We start from the raw sequence: 26,870 nt of genomic DNA, 5'->3' as shown, positions 1-26,870 counted from the left end.
ATCGTTCTCTCGTCGAGAGGATCCTTGTACACCCGTGTTGCGCCGAACAATGAGCCTTGTTTTCTTTTCATGGCGGAGAATCATTCGAGAATCATTCGAGAATCGTTTTCTATCAAAGAAAGTCAGTCGACGATCAAATAGCGACGCTGTAATTCCTCGACGGAATAATAACGAATTCGCGAAATTGAAAAGAAATAATTGATAAAGAGATTGATAAAGATGGATGGACGAGAATGAAAAAATTTTGCAACAATCTCATTGGTTACACGTACTTTTTTTTATCGAAGAATCGCGATTGTTTTCGTTGAGTTTATTTCATCTGTTTAAGCTCGTAAATAAATATACGAATATTCGACGGCTATTTATGATCCATTGGAAAGAGAGGAACTTAAATATCAAAAACGATGTTTCACGAACCGATATTAATCACGGCTAAACATTCGCTTAAAATTATCCCACTATGCTTTCCTATCTTATTTGTGATCGTTCCGCGCCATTTGTGCCAACGGCACAATTTTCCTCTATCCTTTTAATGGCGAGCCAAGTACCGAGAATAAATGTTATTAATACGGCCCGAGAGGACGCGATCTTTTCAGATAACAAAGGATTATTAGATTGCAGTTAATCTAAAGATAGACGGACGGAAAGTGAAGGCAAAGCTGGTAATTCTGAGGAAAGAGGAAACCGTGCCAGTGAGAATAATATACTGGCAATTACGTGCAAGCAGCCTTAATATCTTCTTTTTCCTTCTTTACTTATTTTTTCTCTTTTTTCTTCCCTCCTTTCTCTCTCTCTCTCTCTCTTTCTTTCTTTTTTTTTGTTATAGAAGGATTATGGACGATCGACTTTCTCAATGATCGGAGAAACACGGAAGTGTCAAGAACACGATTCGTGCCCTGAAATTCGATCCTTCTTATTAAGACCCTGTCGACGTCGAAGGAAAGAGGGGTTTAAATCGAACGCAGGATGCTGGGGGCTGGCCGTTACCGAGCAAAAATATAATTCAGCAAACTTATGAAAATCCTGCAGCTTTTCTGCTTAAGGAAACACGCCGATCGATTCTGGCAATGATATGATCAAGCATATGTGCCTACGTTATTTAGCAGTGGAATCTGTCGATTTGTAATGTGTATCTAAATGTATTACACGTCGATGGTTATAATTAAAGCGATATGATGAGAGTAAATAGTCGATAATGAATAATTTATAGCTCCACTTCGATAAAAGTTAATATTAATTTTATCAAAAATATTTGTGTGTGCGTGTGTGTATGCTTTTAATAAATGCAAGAATGAAAATTCTGAAAGCTGTCGTTTTTTTTAAAAATGGACGATCAATTAAAGACATTTTATAAAAATTTATCGATATCTTAAATGTTAATAATCTCCGTAATACGATTATTATAAAATTGATCGCTTATGAAAAGCTAAAAGCGTATAATTTTCTGATTTCAAATAGAATTTTAAAAATTTCGAATCTTGCATCGTAGAGAAGAGATTTTCTTTAATAATTTTTTAAATATTAAGAGGAATATTCGATGTGAAATTATTGTCGTTACATCTATCGTTTAATCTATTCATAACACAAAAGATCCCGACCGATCCGATATATAAATTAAAACTTTAATTTATATATACATACTCTCAACATTACCCAATCACGAATATAACCGCGATATCGTATTTTCCTCACCTATCTTCGAACAAAACACGGCAAAGATACGGGATAACGAAGTATCGTTTTTCAAAATCTTAAATTCCATCCGAGCGAATCCCTTATTAGAAATCGTTTTCCACGCTTCTCGCTCGCAGATCGATATTTTAAAAATATCCGAGATTCGGAGGCAACAACACAGCTATTAAGCTTCCCGTTATTAATTAACCCCATCGACCCGCGCTGTCCCGCACGTTTCGTATCGCGGTCAAAATCGCGGCAAGAATCAAAGCCGAGCATCCTTTATCCGTCGGCTCCGGTTGTCATCAGCCTCGTGGTCCCGCTTTAAAAAAAAAAAGTTGGTCACACAATGCGAGGCCGTTCCGGGCCTAATCACGAGGGCGTATCGCGTGAATGAGCCGAGCAGAAATTCGGCAAATTAGCCTTATGGCCCTCGTATTTTGACACCGCGTGTTCATTGTCCTTCGCGGACTCCCTTTCTCGCTCGGCAGCCGCGGAATCGGATTCGACTCAATGCACCCTTTGTCCGCGGACCTATTTACCAAGCAATATGCTCCCAACCCAGCACGGGAACGACTTCTCCGCTCCCTTTCCGCGTGGATACACGGAAATCTCGCGGATCTCGACCATTTCGCGCGTCGAGAAGACGCTTCTCGACTCTCGATTCTTCCTTTCCCGTTTTAATTCGACCACCCAGCTACTCTTTTGTACATCCAGTTTAAAGGAAAGCCCGTTCGAAAAGGGGTAATAATATTGGAATCTTTGGAAGCAGGGATGGCGATGGTTTATGGCGAAACAGTGGAAGGGAGGGGGCGATCGTTGACGCGAAAGTTGGTGAAAAATATCGGTGTTAACGCGAGTACAAAGGAAATTAACGGTTACCAACAGGCGAACCACCCCCGATTACGATAATTGGAAGCGGAGAACGGGGCAAAAAAGGTGGAAAAACCGCGAGAACGGGGCGGATAAAGGAACGCGTGCAGCCGGTTGCAGCGACGTGGCTGCACGTGAAAATCCGTCGCCGATGTAATAACTCTAATAACTCGTAATAAAGCCCGGCTGGAGTCATATTAGCGTCAGGAGCACGCGTGGGCGCACAAAGGGCGGCCGCCCTCGACAAACACTGTGACTTTTGATGATTATTAACTTCACGGGCCAGCCACGTCGACCAGGAGATGGGTAACGGAGGGAAAAGGTGAAGGGGAGAGGTATCCGTAGGCCGTGCACAGTAATCTGTTGCCCCGTAGGCTTTTCCACCCCTCCCCTCCTCTCTTTCTCTCTCTCTCTATGTTCCACCCTGGAAGAGCCTCGACCACCCCTCCTATCACCGCCTGGGAACCAAATTAATAGTTAGTTCTGTTGGATATATCTCGAATTCGGTGTATTCCCCGGCGAATGACCCACCCTTCCTTCCCTTTCCTTCCTTCTTGTCTCTGGCTGCGTTTGACATCGGTTACTCGTTAAAGGGCCGTGCGATATCTCGATCAAACGAACCTCTTGCGGCCCTCCAATGGGGTTAATTGAACGGGATCGCGGAATTGATAATTTACGGTACCCTTTGCACCGGCCAGTTCGTTTTCGGGATAAATGGGGGGTAGGAGGAGGGGTAGAAGAGGAGTTTGAATCGATCACGGTTACGATCATCAACGGTATCCCCGCACAAATTTTCACAGCGCAACTTCGTTCCTCGGATTGGATGTCAGGTTTTCCATCCTTGGTAAAAAGAAATTAATCCATCTAGCTCGTCCATCTCGAGATGCGAGATGTTTTTTAATTTTTCTTTATCCCAATAATATTCCAAAAATTTAGCACGAACTCTGAGATCTGAGGTTCGCGTCCCAAGGAAGTTTGCTTCGTTTACGAGAAATCGGTAGGATCGTTTATCTCCAGTTTCGTGGATGCGAGGCGGATCACGGGACAGTTTAGTGTTACTAATCCTTGGGAGGGAGGGGGGAGGGGCGCGATTTTCAGGTTGCGCATTCATCGTTCCGGCACGGAGTTTGTTACCTGGCCGAGAAATCTCGAACTCTTGAAACGGATATATTTTCACGAAGTGACATTCATCCCCGTCGGGGAGAGTGGCTCGGTTCTGCCTTTGTAAAGGATCCCCTCACGGTTGCATTTTGCATCTATGCGCCGGCTCAAGACCGACCCCGGAGAGAGTGAGAGAGAGAGCGCATGCAGCGGCAAGAAATTCGATCTTAAACCACTCCGGGAAAAAAACGGAGACGAGCCAATGAAGGCGAGGAAAGGAGGGGGCTAGAAACGAAGGGGGAGGCTAAGGGGAGAGGAGGGGGGGGAGGAGGAGGAGGAGGAGGAGGAGCAGCAGCAGAAACCAGTGGAATTGAATACGTTTGTACCTGAGCACCGACAATGGGCTTCGTAATTCGATTACAAGGACCGCCAGCTAATTGTTAATTGCTGGCCTCAGGACCATATGCCGACAAAGGTTTCATAACATTATATGGAATATTAAAACGAGCAGGCACATGCGTGGATTTTCTATGCGTGTGCCCTACATGAAGGCCCTTTGCTGGCCTCGTAACGCGGTTAGACAAACCACCACCGCCACTGGATCCATCCAGGATCCAGTTGCTTCGTGGGAAAACCCTTCTTTCCTTCCTCCCCTCCCCCTGTTTCTCTCGTTAAATACACCGACTTCTAATTCTGTTCGACTCCACGCTCCCTATCCCCGATCCTCCAATCTTTCTTCTCTTCAGAATAATTTATATATATATATATATATATACACGCGTAGAATTCCACGGATACGGAGATTTTTTTCTTTTAGGATTAACCCTGTTGGTTAAGTTGATTAGACGATCGAAGAGTTTCCAGAGTGGCCTGTTATCGAGGGGATAACTTTTGGGATAAGTTTAGAGCGCGATAGTCTTCGAGAAAACAAAAGAACGCAGTGATACGACTAACTTTCCTCTCGTCCGCAATTAGCGAGATTTTATCGTGCTCGCGTGTCACGCGGTATATATATATATATATATATATCGTTAGAGGTCTCGAGTTGTACGCATGCAATATCCTTATCGTCTCCTTCGCATCGAACTCTGAACAAGGAGTCCTCTTTCCGAACTCGTTAACCAACTCGAGGACCGAGTTCGCCGCAATTAATTATCCCCGTAATTGCATCTGTAATTTACGGTGAACGGCGCCGAGGTGACGGGAGCGGTCTTTTTCCAGCCGCTCCTCTCCATCTCTACTCGCGGCTCATCCCCGCTTAAACCCGCCCCCGCGCCGCACCCACCCTTGGTGTTTAACGGCTAATCTGCCAAATGAAGTGTTTTTGTGTTTGAGCACAACACTTCGTCTCAATAGAGGAGCAAAACCGCCCTCGGGAAAAGGGTTGCTCCGACATGATTGATGCTCGAGGGGGCAGAGCAAGGGTCCGCCAACCCTTTTTAGCCAAGCGCTAAACGGAGTGCTTAATTGAGCCACAGACCTCAGAACCTCGGACAACTAATCTTCCGAGCGTATTTACGGAAAACGATGGACCTTACGTCCCTCTCACGCGTCACGTTCGCGTGCCACGTTTCTTTTTCCTTCATTCCTCTTTCCAACGAGTTTTCTTTCTTTTCCTTCTTTTTTCTTCTTTTTCTCATTCTCCAGAGCCGCCACGTTTTCACGTTTAACTTTCTACGAACCACGCAATAAGGTATGCGCTTTAAACGGTTCATCAATGGTTTTATCAATGTCATCGTCGAGTGATAACACTTTCGACGAAAGTGTGGTGAAGATAATGTCGAAAATGTCGAAAAAACGAGATAAAGAGATCTCGATCGGTAGAGCGATAAAAGTATCCCCCTCCCCTCCTAAAATTAAGTTTCTCTTTCCTAACCTAAAAATTCTTCCGGTCACTTACGGAGCGGAAAACGATACCGGTCGAGAGTTAAACGCGTTATCTTTACGCGTTCCTTAACGTCATAAAGTTTCCTTAGTTTTCCCTCAAATTGACACCGTCCTCCGGGATATACGATGAAAATGGCGCGCGCGCGCGCGCACATCCCCGATACGCGTACATGTGTACGCGCGCGCGCACCAACGAAAGGACGAACACTGGCCCGTAATGGAGTTTCCAAATATTCGGGGAGCCCTCGCTCAATTTCGAACAATTTGCATTTAGGGTGAAGTGCAATTAATAGAAGCGGGGTGTTGTCCCGCGCCATTCCACGCCTATTAACACTATATTCCGCGGGAGTTTAGCATATCGAGGGGGCAATATTGAGTTACGCGACAGTAATTATAATACTCGTTAGACGGCGCTGCAAGAGTTTACCCACTTCGCATGCTCTCGCGAGCCGCAGGATCGAAGGATGTGTTTCTGCGCTGACTCGAGCAACGTCTTCGACAACGTCTGTTGACGATGAAAACGTCCAACCACCGTTCTCAGCCTCGATCCGATCGTTTAAATTGAAAGCGAAGAGAAAAAAAGGGATGGAAGCATCAACGAATCGAAGGAATCGAGGAATGTTTGAGCAGCGGGGAAATTGTTTTCTCGACATGAAACGCGACATCTCTTATCTTGTAATTGTTTCGCGAGTTTCAAAAAGTTTATTATTTCTTCGCAAGTTTAGGGTTAGGGTTTAACCCGATAACCCGCCTCGTTTCGTGTAGCATCGATTAAAAAAAAAGGGAGGGGATCGATCTTTCCGAGAAATCTAAAGAGCTCGTTCACGCAACTACAACTTCTGCCTTGCCTTTTCGAAAGGGTGAATTAAAGGTAATCATCTCGATGCGATCGCTAAGGAGGTGTTGCGAAAAGCATAACCGAGCGGTGATAAGAAACGTTCCTTGGAAATGGATGATAGATCATCAATGGAAACCGAGCTTGTTTGTTTTCGCGAATACCATAATCAATTCCCGTCGATCAATTCGTTTCCACGGTTTTTTAATTCTCGCAGAATTACGCGATATTTCGAAAACATAAGAAAAGGTTAACCGACAATCCTATAATCTTTAACAAACCGCGTTTTAAAAACAAATCGATCGAAACGTATTTTTCATCCGATCGTAAAACGCTTATTATCCCCATAAAATTTCCTCCAATCCTCCAATTACGCCGAGTTCCATATATTGGAACTCGGTCTCTCGGGCGGATTCGTCTGACTTATTACGTCCGTTACCACTTGACACCCAATCGACCTGGCGCGCGTGGACTCTGCCCCTCCTCCACCTTTTTCCGTTTCCCTTCGTCCGATCAGAGGAGGAGGCAGACGAGCGGTCTCACCGACGCGATCCATCGCGTTTATTTTTTCTTTTTTTTCTTCTTCCTCTTCCTTCGTGACGACGGCCTCCGTCGCGCGGCAGGTGTCCCGCTCCCACGATCTTCGCTATTTCCCGCCACCCTATTTTCTCTCTTCTCCGGGTGTCGGGAGGGGAGGGGCCGCTCTCGCGCCTAGCACGAGGCCATTATCTTATTTTCCGCCTGGAAACACCGCACCCACAAGAAAAACGATCTGGATGGGGAGGGGGAGAAGAAGGCCGGCTGAGAGAGCCCATTGGCTGTTCACGCGGAAGATCAGAGGTGCTTGCGTGTAATAACATTTGTATCCGAGATCGTCTTCCTTTCTTCCTTGCTGATCGAGCAAGCCTCCCCGACGAGACGCGCTTCCCTGTATTACGATCGGATGGATAGCCTCGACTATTATTATTAACACACCACGTCGAATAACCACGATTTTAGGATGATGTTATTGACAACGGGATGGGAGAAAAAAATGTGAGAGATGAATAATGTCAGTTCAGGATGAGAGAAAGATCCATCGACGATGACTCGAAGGATTGTTAATGTTAGGTTTCTTCTATAATAGCTTATGGAATGGCTCTAGTGTCGTGAGATAGATTTAAGAGATTTTCTCTTTCAATTATCGTTGGAAAGATCGTTTAGAATAATCAATATATAATTTAAGTAATCGTGATGTTTCCCTTTTCCGAAGGGACGCAAATGCACTGTATATTCTCCGCATTCTAAGCTTAGAAATAATAGGTAGAAAGGCGCCACTTTATCAAGACATTATTTTGATTTATGCTTGCAAACGACCAACTCGCGCGAATACCATTAGTCGAGCGTAACCTGGTGCAAGAATTCTCACTGCCCTTCGTTGAACAGCTTTACGCTGCCACACATGGATATTAATATCACGACGAAGCGAAGCTTATGGTTCTCGGTCTAGTGACCACGAGGGTACGAACTTGCTCGATTGAAACCGGGGAAAACAATATACGTATATCCGTTTCGTAATATCGAGCAATAGATATATAATTTACCACGAGACCCATAAAATAACGATATTTCATTCTAATTTAAACCATTAACAGATTCCATCAAATTCTTAATATAAGAGCTAGTTTAAGTATTGTGCTCGCCTAGCTTTAAATTAACAGTAACATTTCACGCGACAATATTAATATCACTCTCTCTACACTCGATTCATCGTAACGGCGTAAAAAAAACAAAGAGAAAAAGGAATTGAATTAAACAAACGAATGAAAAAAAAAACGCGCCCTGATTGAAACCTTGGAACACCTCGAAATGATCGTTACGATAAAATAAAGGGAGAAAGAGAGAGAGAGAGAAAGAGAAAACGTTTCTAATTTCCGAAAAATGGCGCGGCGGTCGCGCATGAGCTCGTTAATTTTCTGCACGCTTTTTCCGCATTGCGTGCGCAATTGCGTCGGAAAGCGGCGCGGAGTCGTCGCGCGGAGAAATTCGCGGCAGTATCCATGGTTACGGGCGTTGATCGCCGGCCCGCTAGGCGGAGGCGGCGTGCGTGACTAATTTGACACCCCGTAGATATAGGTGCGCCTAACCCAGACAGTCACCTGCGATTCGTGCCGGCCTCGTGTCGGCGCTAACGATCACGATTTGGCCCCCTAATAAAACCGAATTAAACGCGCCGCCATGGAACAACCAGGCAGCAACGAGGATGGCTTTCCCTTCATCCGATAGCGCGCGATCTTGCTAGTAATAGTATAGTCGAATCTTCGATGATACATGTATCATTTTAATAATCGTCGAAATGACGATTGGCTGTTGTTGCGTTCGCGTTAGAATCGATCTAATTGCTAATCGTTCCATTCAGTGACTATTTTGTGATTTTTTTCTCGAATCGTGAACACGAGAAATCTTCCACGAACGAACGGTTTCTACAATGTTAAAGATCAAACGATCCCTTTCTTGACTCGTTCGCGCGACGAGTTATCGTTCGAAACGAGGAGGGGAAGGATTAGACTATCGTACTAAACGTGGCATACGAGAAAATAGTTGTAGAACGACGCGTCTCTTGTCTTTGAACCCGGGTTTCCATGCCTACGTGACGGTAAATAACGTCAAGCACCGTGGAAGCCCCTTTTATTTCGTACACACGTTCTTCTTGCTTCCTGGTAAAGATGATTTTCTTGCTTCTTGCAACTAACCCGTTTTCACCCTCCTCCTCTTTTCTTGCGTCAACAATTTCGCGTACGTGGATTCCAGCAATTTCGGTGTATCGCCGATACGAAGCCCGCGAATTACTTCCGCATGATCGTGGAAAATATTTTTCGAGCGTAGACGCGTGGCGTGGGTTCCGATTTTCTTTGTAAATGGAACGAAAACAGGGAAGATCGGTTTTAAATTGCGCTCTCAAAAGCTTTCAGAAACGATTGCAGCCTCGATATTAGTTTCACGTCCCTCCGCCCAGCCCCGCTGCGCCTCCACCCCCTTGCTACCCACGCCCACCTATCGCGCTCGACGAATGTATTTCTCGTCGTAGGCGAGACCGGTTTCAAATTCTTCCGCGGTTCGGTGTGTGCGAGCGGACGAAAAAAATTGTAATCGAATTGGAGTATTTTTCCAATTGGCAATCGTCGAACGGCCGAGCGCGTCCAACGATCGACCATTCGGCCGCGGTGAATTCTTTCTCTCTTTTTTGCTCCCTCCCTCTTTCTCTCTCTCTCCAAATTAGTTGGCCTACCGCGAAAAATCAATCTGCCCGCTTTTTTCCGCCCGTCTCTTCGTGCCTTTTCCACGACGATTGTCGATTCCATTCTCTCTCTCTCTCTCTCTTTGTTTGCTCGCTTCGTGAAAATACGCCGGCCATCGATTCGAGTTCCCCGCGGCGAAATGTCACAGCTCCGCCTCGTCGCGATTTCCTCGCGCGCAACGTTTTCTTAGATAATGAATTTCCGTGGATAGATCCTTTTTACTTCCCCTAACTTCATCTCGATATAATTTTTCTTCGATGATACGCAATAGTCGAACGGACGAAGACATGGAATGTGACACGGAACGTTTACACTACAAAAGCGAATTGCGCTTTTTAAAATATTCGCTTATCCTCCGTGATTGTACACCGATCAGCAGGTGTTTTGCTGCAAAGTTAATTTCGACGAGTGGTTTCAAGCTCGCCCTTATATCGATTTCAGTTCTCAGCAAATCGTCGCGTTATACCACGTTTCTTTTTTTTAGACGAACTTACGATCGCGTGACGGCAAACGCGCGTCGACGATGCGCTTAATGGTATAATGGTACTATGGTGAAATTTCGTTATTCCCTGGTTAAGTACGCGAAAGAGGATAAATTATCACGCGGCGAGTTGTGAAAGTGTGTTTCGATCGAAGGGAGAAGTGCCGTTTTCGCCTTCCGGTTCATCCGATTTCGATATCGAATTTTTTATCCATTCGTTTCCCGCACACGTTTTTTCATTTACATCATCTAGCATCTATTTGAAAATTTATTCCTTTTTTTTTTTTTTGAAAATTCCATTCCCTTCGTTCTTTCATTCCCTTCTTTCTTTCTTTCGCAGGATTCGATTCGATTTCGAACGTTAACGCATCCATTCTTTTAAATTAACCAAGTTTCGAGAACTCGGTACAGGGGAATCGAGATGTGATCGAAGAACCGGAAACATAGATATTAAAGAATATAAGTAATTACAATCCACGTAACGTTCCACAAACGAGCCTCGACGATTCTTTTCCTTTCGCAAATCGATTAACGAACACGGTGCATTGAAAACGATGCGTAAACCTGAATTACAATAACGAGCTTAACAAGCAATTCGACGTTTCGATATCGGCCGAGGCGGTGCTGTATATCCAATAAAATCTCCGCACTCCGAGGACGATAATTATCGCGAGAAAACAGTGTTAATCCCCGCAATCAATCTGCCTGTGCGCGTACGTGTATCTACACGCATAGACGCGTATAATATCCATAGACGAGCGTTTGTGTGTATATTTTGCGCCGCGCGTACGTGTGTGTGTGTGTGTGCATATACTCGAGGCAGAGGATGCATGAAAATCTGGAAAACGCGTTTTCCCGGGTCACACAATCGGGCTACGGTGACCACCGACCGGACCCCTACCACCGAAACAACCCGGTTTGTCCAATAAAAGCTCCGTTTCCCTTCGCTATCATCCCCTTCCACTCCTCCGCAAAACCATCTCGTCGAGCGGCCTAATAAATCCGACAGATAGGATTGGCGTGCGCTATCAATTAAAAATGATGAAACCGAACGTGCGTCCGCCTCTTCGTTGCGCCTACCACCGAGCAACCACCGCCGTTCCTCTCCCTTCCTCCTATCCTCCCATCCTTCTCCTTCGCCCCCCTCGACTCGCAGCCTCGCGGCTCATTCCTTCGCCTTGTCTGCTCGCGTAATAAGCTTAAGCGATTAGGTGTACCTTAGGGGCGAGCTGGCATTTCCCTTCTTCCATCCTTCTTCTCCTCCGTTTCCTCCTCTTTCCGCTCGGGAGAAGTAGCGAAAGGGGCGGCGGAGAAGATGGAAGGAGAGAGAGAGAGAGAGAGAGAGAGAGAGAGAGAGAGAGAGAGAGAGAAGGGAGAAGGATGGAAGGAGAAAGGTCGGCGAAATTCTTTTGGAGAAAATTGAAAAAAGTGGCATGGTGGCGTGCATGGCAAGTTTTAAACGCAATTTAAATTTTTAATTGCGACTCTTTCTCTCTTCTAAGCTCCCGTCATCGCGTTATCCTTGTCATATTCTTTATTCCCTCCGCACCTATCCCATCGCATCCTCCCTCGGATCCCTTTTCTCTTCGTTTCGCTACTCGCTGTTAATTTAAGATGATTTCGCCGTCGATTGAAATGGAGATGTCGCTACTTATTCCACTCTCGATGATTGTTTATATACAATTTCTCTTTTTATATGTGTCCATCAATAATGATTATAATTCGATAACGATTAACGACGAGTTTAAATTGATGTTAAAAACATTTCGAAAGGAAAAGAAGTTAAAATCGAAATGTCATCAATGCCGAAAATTTGTACGTGTTTCGATTTTTTCTCTCTCAAGTGTTTTGGGAACGAAACGAAATCATCGTCGATCGATCGAAAATCGTGGGAAAAATCGATGCCGATCGATTGAAACGATTGAAAGAAGCAGGTGCGTTTGGAAATGCGGCGTGCTGGCAGCTTATTATCCAACAAACTGCGCGCTACGTGTTCGTGTACGGGGTTTCGTAGGTGGCACGGTCGGAAAGCTTGCCCCCGGGAGCCTAATCGATGCGTCGTCGCATGCGACTGCGTGCTTTTATCGCTGTCACGCACATAATTAATTTAATTTAGTTTAATACGTCGGGGCCAGCGTCAGCCGGCGATTGCTGTTCCGATTGTTTGCACGGAAACGCTGCCATTAAACTCGGCCCGCTCGCTGGTCGCGCGCACGACACTCGTATCCGCTTCGTTCCAATGAAACAGAGGAAGGGAGGGGAATAATAAATCGGCAAATTCTCGATCGTTAGTTCCCCGATATAAGTCAATCGAGAACCCTAATTTTCTCGGATTAACGTCTTATTCTTATGTTTTTTATTTTTACATCCCTTATCTTACATCCCGTTTAATTTCTTTAACTTTTTCGATAAAATCTTTTGTTTCTGCCGTTTTTCTTTTTTTTCGAAGCCGTTTTTTCCTTCCCAATTTTTTCCGAGCGACGCATTTTTGTCAAAAGGGTGCGAAGGTGGAGAGAGAAACGTTGGATCGAATCGTTGTTTTTTTCCTTTCGGCTTTGATTTTCGCACGGAGAGCGAGGCAACGAGAGATGCCGGTTGTTCAATAAACATCGTTCGTACGTTATGGCACGGCCACGACACGTACCCTTCCATTTTTCCACTTTTCCGTTTATTCACCCCCTCCTTCCTTTTTCGCGAAATCGTTAAGGTAACAGGATCGCGCACCGGTGTCGTGAGGGTTAACGAGTTAATACCTCGTTAGTCGCGTGACTCCGTGCTCGGGTGATTATTTAAAAATGTATGAATATTTTTCGTTTTATCTCGCGAGAAAACGATCTCTCTTGGCCGATTAACAACGCGATTCCCAGACAATTATTCTTTCTAATCGTCGATCCATCGACCGAGATCTTCGATCGCGAAACCGAGTTCCTCTGTTTACGTTATCCCTCCAAATTATACGTCCATTTAATATGAAATTAACGAAAACACGTGATTTCACACATACATATAGATATAAAGTTAAACCAGATCAAGAAAAATCCTTCTAACAATCTCTTCAACCTTTCGTTTGATCTTTGACTCGAAACAAACGCCTCGATCTTCTGTCTCGATTCGAAACGAGTTTAATCAATCGTTATCCAACTCACCTGGACGCGCACTTCCGGAAGATTGACTTTCATAGCGAGCTCCTCCCTGGAGTACACGTCCGGATAATGAGACTTCTCGAAGGCTCTCTCGAGCTCGTGCAGCTGGTAAGTGGTGAAGGTCGTCCTGTTTCGGCGATGCTTCTTCTTCCCGCTGTTCCCGTTCAAATCGTCCCCGCAGCCTGCCCCGAGTTCCTCGTCGCTGCCACCGCCGGTGGAGTTGCAGCTGTTCTCACCTGGAACCCACGGGAGTGGTCAGGTCTCCTCGGAAACGATCGTTACGGTTAATAGGTACGGTAATGGTGATCGATTTATCCCAGTCCCGGCTATTACCTCTATTATACGCGTATAATGCTACCTATTACAAGTGTTGCAACGCTCATCACTCCTCCGGGTATCGATGCATCTCACCAGTTCGCGTCCAGTTTCGACATTCCCATTTATACCAATTTCGTTTCGCTTTAAGGCTATCTCCTTATTGCGATTCTTTTTTATCTTACGAGACGGATCGTGCAAGATGGAACAATTTTCGAAGTTCATTTGACTCTGTTCACATCTTTGTCCACGTACGTAAATTATATTTCTACGTGTAAAATTATTTTTTCGATTTAGAAATCTTCGTTTCAATAAATTCGGATATGGAAATGTATCGAGGAAAGAATGGAAGAAGAAGGGATAGAAACAAGATAGAGATCGATCGAATAGAAGGAAAATTTACGAGGGTATAAATTTTTTAAGAAAATTCGAAACTCTTCTGACTGAACGATTATGCTATAAAATTAGTTTATCGTTGAAAAAAAAATCAGTCGGAGTTGATTTAATCATTTACCTTACGGTATAATCGTTCGTTTATACACGTACTTTTTATCGATTTAATGACACGTCAAGTTTTTATACGAATACACGTAAAACGTATTACCATGCGGAAAGTCGCGTGAGCCGAATCGTTCGAGGCCCTTTACCAATTCCCCTTTTTCGCTTCGTTATTATTTAATCTCACCCCCTATAGCCGATTATTGATTAATACGAATTTGTAATTATTAACGGACGATTACAATATCTGTAACGGATCCAAAGCGAGCGTGCGCCAAATTGCAATTGTTGTATTTCCTCGAATCTTACTCGACTGATTAATTATCCGTTCCAATATTTACGAGGCCGTAATGAGTTTACTAAACGAGCAATTTCGAATCTGTCCGCCGTTCGAAAGTGCCGCTAATCGAATGTTGAAACGGTGGAAACCGAAACGGATGGAGGGGCACGATTATTCTTCTTTTCGATATTCGAGGGAGGTTCAACGGACGAGACAAGATTTCCACGAGAATCCGTCGCACCTTGCACGGAAAGATTGTTATTTCCGCGAATATTGTAAGTACGCGCCACGTACACGTATACACATGTTTACCGGATGTCAGAATAAAAATTGCAACATAGAGATCGCAATCTTCAAGACAGGATGCGTTAAATAATGAAAAGTTTATCTGTTTGTATATATACGAATACGTATATTATACTGCAACGTGAAAAGAGAAACCGGGGAAAGAAAAAGAGAATTTACGAGTTACGATACCTCAACTTATCGCGATAATTACATTCGTTAGAAACGTTATTTTTAATGTATAACGAATATTAACTTAGAGTCGTATCCGCGGTTAAATTACAATCTATACAATTTTGACGAAACCGATGGATTTTTATGAGGTTACAATTGATCGATTACGAGGCTCATTATCGAATGTATCGAGCAATCGAAAACGGTGCTTCGACACAGAGATACACGAGGATACGCGTGTCGATAAATTCCGTGACGCACAATCCGGCAATTTATCGTAGAAATCAACGCTTCGGTGCAATTTGCTCGATGCGATGTTCAACGCAGCGCGGCGGAAATTGAGGGGCCAGCTGTGAAAAGGGAAAAACCAGATTTTCGTTGTTTTGTAAGCTCTTTGACAATTGTCCGCCGTATTTCGATCAAAAAAAAAAGAAGAAGAAGAATCGAACGCGAAAAAAGCAACGTTGCAATGTTGCGTTCTCAACTTTCGAAATACCGATGAATAGATCCTATACAATTCCGCGTAAAGTTTTAATCATCGATGAAAATCCAAAAAGGTGTTTCTCGTGTAATTGGCTACATTTCTGATTAATAACCCTCTTCTTTTCGTCAAATTATCATTTCTCCACTTTATTACGATACAATTCCGCGTTTTAAAGTTTTAATTATCGATGATAATCCAAAAAGATGAACCCTTCTCAATTACGAAGCGCGAAGTATTTGCAATGCTGCTCGTGTAACTGGCTATTTCTGATTAAACCTCTTAACCCTCTTCTTTTCGTCAAATTATCGTCATTTCTCCACTTTATTACGATACACTTCCGCGTAAAGTTTTAATCGTCGATGAAAATCCAAAAAAGGTGAACCCTTCTCAATTGCGAAGCGCGAAGTATTTATAATGCTGCTCGTGTAACTGGCTACATTTCTGATTAATAACCGTCTTCTTTTCGTCAAATTATCGCCATTTCTCCACTTCGTTACTATACGAAACGAACGTTATCGTTATCGAGGAAGAAATTGAAGCGCGCCAACTCGTTCGAACGAGTGTTCCCGCGGCCACTCCGTTTTCGTCCGATCACACCTATCACGCCATCTACGCGGCTACCGTACAACGATCACCACGCTCTCGTACATCACCATGCTCGTTTCATATGCATATTTATACCTATCCGCTTTTGTGCGCGTACATACAAAACGCGTATACGCCGATTTCATATCAATTTCGGGACAATCAAAAAGCACCCGGGGTTTCCCGGCTGTGCCAGCGTTTAAACACAACCTCGAACGTTCTAACGCGATTAATTTAAAACGGGAAGGGAATGGAGGACTGTTTTCCGGCGTTCTTCGACCATAACCAAATTCAACAATCGAGCCATGGTATGGCCGTCCAAATGATCCTCTTTTCGCCACGGCCATCCCGACACCCCGTCGGGTATATATATTCAGCCTCTCATTAACTGCATAATTAACCCTCTCTCGCATCGCAGCGTAGCGCATTAGATCGAATTGTGGGGGGTAATCGGGTGGGCTAGTGCACACGGCTACACGGACACCTGTGCGCGACCTACACACACGCGCGCGTCTCGCGTGATGGCGTGGATCGGTATGGCAGTGTGTGCGTGAGTGTGTATACGTGCGCCATCGGCCCGGTGCTAACCAACAGCCTAATAACCTCGCCTTGCCTCGTGATTGACGCGCCTGTACCGGCTAATTATCAACAACAATCAATAATGGCCCCCGAGAGTGCCAACACCATCGTCCTCCTTCGCCCCCGGGACCTCCTTCGCCCACCCACCCTTTCTTCCGTCCATGCTACCAGACAGAGCAGCGCGCCCTTCTTCCTCCAGGCTCTGGATCGTGGAGAGCCGGTCTAAACGGAGGAGAGCAACTTCTGTTTTAGGACGCGGGACTTGTCGTGGAGAGGAGAGCGATGAAAGGGGATAGGATGGAGATAGAGGTGTTAAATGATGACGTTGCTAAGAGATGGAATGTACTTGGATCTTCGCGTCGCGCGGTTTCTACGAATTTCTTTAGTTTATTTTATTTTTAAAATATTATTTTAAAAAATTAATTAATATTTCTCTTTTTAGGCACGGTCTTATTTCCAACTATACACAGAGGACGAATAATATTCGTAGAATATTAGTACGATAGAAATCCAACGATTCTCTCGCCTATACGTGATGATAATAAATATACGTGATCTAACGTTTCAATGAAGCGAATTCGGTCAATCGACCGCTAATTAAAATTGCGCTTCGATAAACGGCGTTCGAATAATCGCCTCGTAATCCGAGATATTTTCGATTCGACGAATTGAATCGGGGAAAATCGCAAAGTCGACGAACGTTAAACGAATTATCACGTGTGTCTACTAGTTAGTAACGGAGTGACAGAGTCGGTGGTCGGACATTTTGGGGGCGGCAAACGCGGGAATCGCATGCGTTCGGAGGGAAATTAATGCGGGTTACATTATATCCATACAGGGGGAGGGAGTGGGGAGGGAGGAGATACGGAGAGATTTATATAGGTGCGTAGAGAAGGTCCGCGTAACTAGGCGGTGTAAGCTCGTGTGTGTTGGTACGTCTGCGCAATAATTGGTTTCGGCCAGACAGAGTAACCATCGTGATTAAATTCTGCGAGGTGCAGGTGCAGTGAGTCGCCGCCTTCGACTGCGGTGTTACCGCACCGTTGAGCCGTTATATCGAGAGCACCCGTTATACACCGTTTCAAGTGGCTGGAATTTTAGCGGATTAAGGGCGACATCGCGTCGCGGATCGAAAGTTTTCCCTGTCTAATTTCGAAATCAAAATTGATACCGCTATTTCGAGCAAAGTTTCACTTTTGGTTATAGATCGCTCCGTTTACTTTGGAATCGATTTCGTTTGCTTTCGATTTTCACCACACGTTTCTACGTAATTTTCCGTTAATCGAAAGCATAAGCTTTTTTCCATACTTAAATTGTTCAAGAAGATATGTTTGAAATTTTGAAATCATTGGTTTAAACTTTGCTTAATTAATTTAATTCAAGATACTCGAAGGCTGATATTCGCGAAGAAAAAGATGTCTACGTCGTCATATACATCCGTAACAGTGTGAACAAACACATTAATGCGATTTTTACCGATCTCTCTCTTTCTCCATGGATCCCCGGAGTCCCGGCAGAGGTGGCCCGTGGCATTTTGAAATTTATCAACGATCAGTGTTGGCCCATTAGAGCCGGTGCTCGATTCAGGAGGAGGTTACGATTCCTCGACCGCCTCGTCCATTATACTATCTTCTCGTGTCAATCTCTTAAGTAGCTGGAATGGGCCAGAACCGTTTTACACCGATCCGATACGATCTTGTTTCTCCCACGAACTTGGAATACCAACGCGAGTACGTCGCTTACGTTTTCTTTTCTTTTCCTCTCGCAATCTCAATTATCAATAATATTATATCAAGACACAATCGCCGGGAAAGCAAAATTTCAGTCGATCAGAATTTCAAAGCGACGAGAGTATCCACGATCATCAGAGTATTTCGAATAAATATTATTCGCGAGAGTTCGATTATCTCGAATTACTCCCTCTCGAATTTTGACTCGACGGAAAGAAGTTCAATCGAATTCGCTCAAGAATCGTTCGTGCGAAATTTTAATACACCGAAGAACTCCAATCCCTTTCTCCTCTCCCATTTCAATTCTCGCCTCTCAATGGTTAATTAAATATTACTTATCGTCGGTTACCTGTCAACCATCAAATAGAATAAAATTGATCTCACCGCCATGGGACAACGATTCTAGCCTCCCTTCGAAGCGAAAAAGACGATACCTCCTCTCCTGTTCCTTCCCCTCCCCTCCCGTGAATTCCTGTTTCCTCCTCGTTCGACGTTGTTCGATGTCTCCTCGTCGTTTATACTTAAGCACGGCTGTCGATTCGAAATCTAATTTCCTTGATCGGCGTGGGAGGACAGGGGTGAGACAAGGAAAAGCAAAACGAGAGGAGGAAATAAGAGAAAGAAGATGGTATGCCGTCACACAGAGGGCTTAGCTCGCCGACCAAAGAGGATTACAGAATTTGTCTTCTCGTGGACCGTCACCGGTGCCCTCTTCTTCTCTTCTCCCCCCTCTCTTTCTCTCTCTCTCTCTCTCTCTCTCTCTCTCTCTCTCTCTTCTTCCCCCTCTGTTTCGCTCGTTTTCTCTGATCTTTATTTTCTCCCGTCCCCTCCCCCTCCCCCTTCTGCCGGCCGCTCTTCTCGCTCCACCGTTTTTTATCTCCGGAACGAAACGCAATGGCCACTTTGCGCGGCACAAAGTTTCGACGGAAATTTCTTCGTAAAAGCCACTGTCACCTGTCGCGTACTTTAATCCGACGCACGGTATCGATCCACGAAAATCGTTTACGCCCTCATAAAGTTATCTTGTTTTTCCGCCCATAGGTCCACGAATAGATGGTGTACAACTTTTGACATCCTCGATAGGATAGGATTATTAAGGGGCATTATTGCCCCTTCGTTCGATGATCGCGTTTACATATTTTACAAAGAAGGTGAAACGATCGATATGTCATTGCCTCGATAAAAAGAAAATGTTCTTTCGATGTTAGAACGGATTAAAGCGATGATCGTATTAATACGTAAATTTTTCTCTCTCCCTCTGACGAGTTCTAATTGATGATAGTTAATTTTTAGTAGACTACGTAATCATTACGAATAAGTTATATAACGAGTACGTGATTTCCAACTGAATCGTAGAGAAGATTGAGAATGGAAACTTCGACTCGATCCCCTGTAATTACATTAACGATTCGATAATCAGATTAGATACATCTGTTGTAAAATTAAAAAATTAATAACACGTTTTCCAACGATCGAATTATTAGACTGCTGCTACCAGAGTCGAAGTCATTAATTTCTGCAGTTTCACGGAGAAACCTGGTTACGCGGTGACTCGGTTACCTGAGTAAAAGTCAAGCCTGATCGGATAATCATTTTTTTCTGATCGACTCTTTTTAGAGGGGGATGAATTTTATCATGGGAGGGGAGGCGAGAGGGACGAAGAAAAGTGCGGAGGGAGGGGAGCGGAAGAGGGATAAGGATAAGGAGAAACGCGCAGAACGCGATCTCTCGATCCTCTCGATTGGCAAGAGGATAGTATCGGGTTCGTCGATTATTCGCGTACCGGTATCGAATTATTAAATTGTCAAAGTGGTGGCGAACCGTCGTTGAAGGAGAAAGAGAGGAAAGAGAAGAAGAGGGAGAGAGGAGAGCGCGCAAGGAGCGCGTCTTAAGAACGGTCGGCGAAAGGCTCTTAAGCTGTCATCAAGTTCTTGCAACAGGGATAAAATTTCCATCTAAACGGGTCAACGAACTGGTAATCATCTCGAGGCGCGTTAATTGAAACGATACCGGAGTTAGAAATTGTTTAATTGATTCGGGGGAGAGAGAGAGAGAGAGAGAGAGAGAAAGAGAGACTTTATGCGAGCCTAATTGGACGCCATCTTGCGGCGAAATTTGGTTCGAATCTCGAATCAATGGAAGGAATTGGATTGGCTCGTTTCTACGAACCGATTTGTCAAATGTTTCAAATGGTGAAATTAATTTTTAGAGAATCGAGCGAATTTTTCGTCCAAATTCTTCCTTTCCTTTTCTTTTGCTCCTTGATTAAATTTTCCGTAACTTAATATTTTTTTTTAATTAAATTCCATCGAGATTAATTTATTTAGTTTCTGAAAAATCAAATTAAAATTTTGTTATTGAAATTGAAAATTTTTCAAAAACTGTGAGAAAAAAATGTATTTCGATGTATTTTTGTTCAAGAATCAATTTTCTGTGTACGCATTTAAGTCGCGCGTTTCGAAAAATCTTTCGTTAATCGATCGTCGGCCGCAAGGGCGGAAGAAAGCAAGTTCCCCATTGTTCCATTTAGTCTTACGTCCGTGCATATCGATATTTTACGAATCGAAATCCGTTTATCTTTACGAGATAAACATGGAAGAATTTGTAGAATAATGTAACACGGTTAGAAATTTATTCAAAAATAACATCACTTTCGACTCACTTTAATATTTAATAAACTTACTTTCTGAGAATAACCGATAAAATATTAAAACGACATTAAAATGAAATAATTTAACGAGTTTATCAACTAAATAAATCGCAATTATGAAAAATTTATTTCTTTAATATTTCACCGACTACATCGATGTCGAGCCACGAATAAACAATTAATATTAAAAGTTCACTCGCGTTCCGTGTTACGATACACTCGTTTCTACATCTAAGACTTTTTAAATGCAATGGAAGGGGAGGAGAAAAAAAAAAAAAATAACACGGCGATCAAATCGTAAGATATTTCCCTGCGAGCGAACGCCTTCATTGCAATGGTAATCAACGCAAGGCCGGCCCTTGCTATCGTTACTACTTAATAATTTAATTGTTCGTTGGCGTGCAATTATTATTCGGATATCTCTCGCTGGATCGTGCGACGTTCAATTCCTACAATGCTACAGTTCGTGAACTCTTTGTTTTCGCAAACGCGACTCGAAAAGATTTCGCGATCAAATTAAAAACACGAAAAAGAATTTCTTGTTTCGCGAGTCGAGAGAATCGGTAGCTCGATTAATTCCAAACAGTTTAAAATTCGAACGGGAAGCGTTCGAAAGGGGAGAAATGAAATTCTCTCGAAAAGTTGTTTCGAAAGAATACGTTTTTAATCGTTCATAACTGTAACGATATCGCGGTGTGGATATAAGCGAATGTCCCGTGATGGTCGCGAGCAAGACGGAACTAGAATGCGGCATGCAATAAAACACCCCGTCGTGCACAATGTACCTACTAATAATTTAATTGTTCCCCGGCATGCGAGCCTTATTACAATCTCTCCATCGACGTCGTTCAGCCACGAATACGAATTCTCGCGCACGTACGCGCGCTCCCGAACGAATCGACCCGAAGCCACCCCACCTTACGTATACCGCCTCGAAACGGATAAGAATCTCAAGAATGAGATAATTGCATTGATTACTTGCGTTATAACTTTACAACTAACTTCACATATTTTTTTTCCATTCTCAAATTGAATTAAATCTTGGAAAATTGCATCATGGCTTTCAACCATTAGCTCGATACGATAAATTTGTAGATTTCTAACCAACGCACCCTAAGTATATAAATTACTCGTTTAAATTATTTTCATAAATTTATCTCTAATCGTAGTCCAATGGTAACGATGTGTTTCGTTGCAACATATATACACGCATACATACACACGAGTACGTACAGGATGGTAATCGTTCCTAATCGTTGATCAGCGCACGAATCACGGGTATATCCTGCGACGAGCGTCTCCGCTTCCTTTGTTTCCGTCACCCTGTCGACTCGTTCCCTCCATCAACCCCTCTGCCTGTCTCTGTATCGTGGCTCGTGACGATGTGTCGTCTCATTGGATTCGTCTAGGTGGTACCCATCGCTCGTCTGCCTATCGATCACGAAACGTTTCGGTATCCGTGCGATATAGCTTCCACCGACGGCCGGTGTACGATTGATCGACGACACCTGTGCGCCAATTACTACTCGCAAGCTTTGATCCAACGGTAATTCGGTTAAATCAGCGCGTCTCTCGCTCGCTCGTTCCCGCGAGATCACCTTCGACCGGTCTACTACGTCCGCCCGTCGCACGAGATCGATAAACAAACGGAAAAAGAAGACAATTTCGCGGAAATCGGATATGGACGCGGTTTCGCCTCTATCGGCGACGATAGAGGGATCGTTGGAACTCGAAAATTTAAAGATTTGAGGTGTTTAAGCGGCGAGAGATATTGAATTTTGCGAAAAAACATTTTATATTTTTTTATTTTCAGATTTTCGTTTTAAATTGAACATTTAAATTTGAAAATTAATTATTTTAAAGAAAGAAGGAATTACACTCGAAACAGATGGACATAAATATTGCAAAATAAATATCGTTAAATTCTATATTCCAAAGAAGAATAAAAAAAGGGCCGCTGAAATAATTACGCTGAAACGGTTACCTTCGAACCGTTTATGTCCTCCCCGATTTCTATCTCGTTAAAAATCGATATCACCGTTGATCATTAGTCACTCGAGCTTGACGCTATTTTGTTCCGCACTCGTTTAACGAGCGGGTTAATATCACGAACACGCGACACCGTTTTATTCGACAAGGTAGGATCGATTAATCCGACGTTTCGTTTCGAGTTCCAACCCGATCCAAGACCGATCGCCGATGGTGAGACTCGAGAAGCAGTCGAAAAACGACCTCTCCCGGCCAATAAATGGGTATGAAATTACACGTAATTGCCCGTGCCTCCTTCCTCCCCCTCCCTCCCAACGTTATATTGCCCTTGTCACGCGATCGAAATTACTCCCCTCCCTCCCCCTCCTAACAAAGCACTTTTACCTGCGGCGTTCCAGAACGCCGTTACCTCCTCTGTCCAGGGACCGCTTTAATTCCGACCTTCCTCTCAATGGGAACATTTTCTCCCTATTAATCGTTCGTCATTCACTCGTTGTATTTACATTTGCCACTTCGATCGCGTACAACGTACTCTTCTCGTTAATGGTAAACGAAAAAAAAAGAAAAATCTTTGCCTTGCGTTGGTAGCGAAAGAGGTAGCGCGTGGAAAAACGCGTTATAAGAATATCAAACATATTTGCGAACATCTACGTTAATATTAATCTTTTTAATCTTCGAGGAAATCGATTACACGATTCGATCGTTTCCACGATATCTTGAATATATACTTCTACGTGATAATTTGTTCGTGATTAACAGAATGAGAATCATTATTACAATCTTTTCGAAATTCTCGAATATTTCCTATCAATCTCGATGGAAACGCTGCAATTTCAAATTCGTGAAGCTGCTCATCGAAAGATCTCACACCTTTGCATCTACTATGTCATTGCCGAGTATAAATATAATCTTCGAATCGAAGGAAACACGATAATAATCCTTAATTGAATCCTTATCGAAATTGAAATATTCTTCAGACAAACCGTTCGAGTCGCAACTTTATACCCTCCTCCATAAAAATTTCGATGAAAAAATCGTTCGATTATATCCGAGATCGGTGCAACAAAGTATGTTACCATCTTGGAAGCAGAAAGAGAGAGAGAGAGAGAGAGAGAGAAAGTCAAAGACTCGATCGTTTGGGAAAGCTCGTTCTCGGATCTCCCACAAAGACACCCGATTAATTGTTCTGATTCGTAGCAACGACATACTTTAATTACGCGGGGAGATTCGTGGAGGCCGCGCGTGATTAATTGGAAGCGTGCTCTCGAGCAGTTAGCTCGGTGCCGGGCGGAAAATCAGAAAGGATAATTGTGCGAATTACCAAGGAATTGATGCAATTACGGTGCGGAGTCTCGACGGCATTATCGCGGCGTTAAGGAAAGTTATTCGTTCGCCCTGCGGCTCATTATGCAGCGAAGAATTAATGAAATTTGAAAGTGCATTAATCTTCCAGCGCGCGCGTACAAGGTAAGATTGATTGCGCCACACTTAACGCTCCTCCCGCCTTTTCCTTTTCGTTCATTTTTTCCTCCCCCCCTCCCATCTTTATCTTCCTCCTCCTTTCTCACCTCCGCCCCCGCCCCTTAATTCATCCATCGAAATCGATTTATCTCAACAACCCGTCACTTCGAATTATATCCCTCGGCGCGGAAAAACTTGTCGAGCACGCCTCCTAACTAGATTGGTAGTAGGTAATATTTCTTACATTAACATAAGTAGTCGAATTCATTAGCACGACTAAGGAATAAGGCTCAAAGGAATAATATAATCGATGATCCCGGAGAGGAGGAAAGAGAGACAGAGAGAGGGAGAGGGAGGGAAGGAGAGAAAAAGGAAGAGAAAAGAGGGCACGGCAAACCGGATGAGATACGAATGATTAATCTCTCGTCTAACTGAAAATATTAACGATCGGTCCGCACACGTCCGGAGGATTGATCCAGCGCGAGAGATTCGTTTCATTAAACGCACGACCGAGGGGAAATTAAAACGGGCGACAGGCAAGCAAAATGTCGCGTTATATGAAAATGCGAGCAAAACGTTTCCCGCTTAACCGTCCTTCCGCTTTGCTTTTTTCCACGAATGATTGTATTATGCGGCACGTTTGTGCGAAAAGATAATCGTTGAAAAATATCACGGAGGGAAAAATATGGACGGATCGTATATAATCTGCAGTTTTGGTATCAATGTAGGGATAGAATACAATTTGAAAAGACGATCGTCAGGATTGTTAAGATATTATCGAAATGGAGACGTTCTTTTTTTTTTTTTAATATCTTTAACTTTAAGAAATCTTCAAGAATTGGCTACGAAACGTCCATTCTAATTAAAACGTAGTGGAAATTCTGGATCTCTCAGGAACCTATCGGAATCCGCTCGATGATTGGAGAGAGACGCGCAGAATCCACTCGACGAAGATAACAGATCTGTTTTAAAGCTGCGAAAATAGCCGCATCTGTAATAGTAGCGGTATACGAAGAAGAAGAAGAAGAAGAAGAAGAAGAAGAAGAAGAAGAAGAAGAAGAAGAAGAAAAGGCAAACAAGATGGAAAGAAGAAGACGACGAAAAAGAGATTGAGGAAGAAAGTAAGATGGGGCAGGCGCGATCCATTAGTAGACACGTCAATTCAGCTCTTAAGAAGCGACTGACTTAAAGCCGCTTCCATCTATCTTTTTTTGCTCTTTCTCTCTCTCTCTCTCTCTCTCTTAGTTATCTCTCTTCTATTCTCCTTTCCCTCTCTCCTACTTATTAGCGAGGACCGACCTCTCCCTTCTATCTTTTCTTCTTTCTCTCATACGGTATCATAATTAATGATAATTCGATTAGTAGAACAAAACTTGAACCCTAGCTAAGCAGCCTCCGTTCTTTCCCTCCTCCTTCTTCCTTTTTTTTTTAATATTCCCTGTCCGCCCCGTCCGCAACACTCCACCTCCATTCTTTCAATTTTCTCGCCACAAATTGGAAAAAAAGCTTCCGCGAATCGTTCCGCAATGCCACGATATAAACGACTCGATTATTGTTAATCCTCGCGGAAAAAATTACGAATAAATCTTTTACAGTTTTACAGTTTTGAAAATTATCCGCGGAATTTCACCTTTCACGGAAGAGGCATCGCTTTTTTTTTTTTAGAAATAAGATCGCTTTTCAATCCCACACTTTCGTTAACCAATTGCGTATCCATTACTCAAACTCTTTCATCAATTATACCTATACAAAATAGTCTTCGATTCGATTCACTTCCGATCTCGAATTCGACGACGTCCCATCTCTTTGTCCGCCTCTCTTCACGCCGCGGATCCAACTTAATACAATCAAATAAAGATAAATCGAGGGCTACTTATGCACTCCGGCTACCAAACGCCAGCGATTGATGGACGCTCGAACAATCTCTCGCTATCGGGGCACATTAATCGGCGAAGAAGAAGAAGAAGAAGAAGAAGAAGAGGAGGAGGAGGAGGAGGAGGAGGAGGAGGAGTCAAAACCGCGTGGCAAATAAATCAGAAAGTCATCCACGATGACTTTCTTTCCTTCCATACCACTACCATCACCCCCCCCCTCCCCCTCCCCGTATCGATCTGTCCCGAGTCCAAAGAGATTGCAACCAACCGATCCTACCAAAGACGGTGACAAACGACAAGTGCATTATGCAAAAGCGTTTCGGTTATCGATTACCGTAATCCAGTCGCGGCCAACGAGATTACACGAAGCTTAGCCAATACAACAAACGGAATATCGACCGGAAGAGGATGGAATCAACGGTTAATTCCCCTCCGTCGAAACGGTTGCGGATTCTCGTATCACTCGTGTACGTATCATCGATTGATACTACTACTCTTTCTCTCCCCATCCCTGTTCAAAGCGTAATTTTTTTCGTTAACGGTGGCTTTCGATGACGCAGATCACAGGAGGAGGAAAAAAGAGAAAAGAGAGAGAGAGAGGAAAAAAAGAAGGAACGAGGCCCGTCGCCCGTACAAAATTGTTTTGTCGATTTTGACCCTTCCGGCGAGAGTGTCGCGTCGATAGCTGTGCGAA

The 26,870-nt window shown here is 43.7% G+C and overlaps 1 protein-coding gene across 1 annotated transcript in view; it reads right to left on the bottom strand.

The window, feature by feature from the left end:
- Positions 1-26,870, bottom strand: part of LOC122715882 (retinal homeobox protein Rx1-like) — a 34,819-nt gene that overhangs the window by 5,799 nt on the left and 2,150 nt on the right. The window contains exon 2 of the mRNA XM_043938420.1: positions 13,276-13,508. Coding sequence (XP_043794355.1) covers positions 13,276-13,508 — 233 coding nt within the window. The remainder of the gene's footprint in view (positions 1-13,275; positions 13,509-26,870) is intronic.

Source organism: Apis laboriosa, unplaced genomic scaffold, assembly GCF_014066325.1.
Source record: "Apis laboriosa isolate Shangri-la unplaced genomic scaffold, ASM1406632v1 scaffold40_cov151, whole genome shotgun sequence".
In the NCBI taxonomy this organism is placed as follows: domain Eukaryota; kingdom Metazoa; phylum Arthropoda; class Insecta; order Hymenoptera; family Apidae; genus Apis; species Apis laboriosa.
This window is presented reverse-complemented; position numbering and strand designations above follow the sequence as displayed.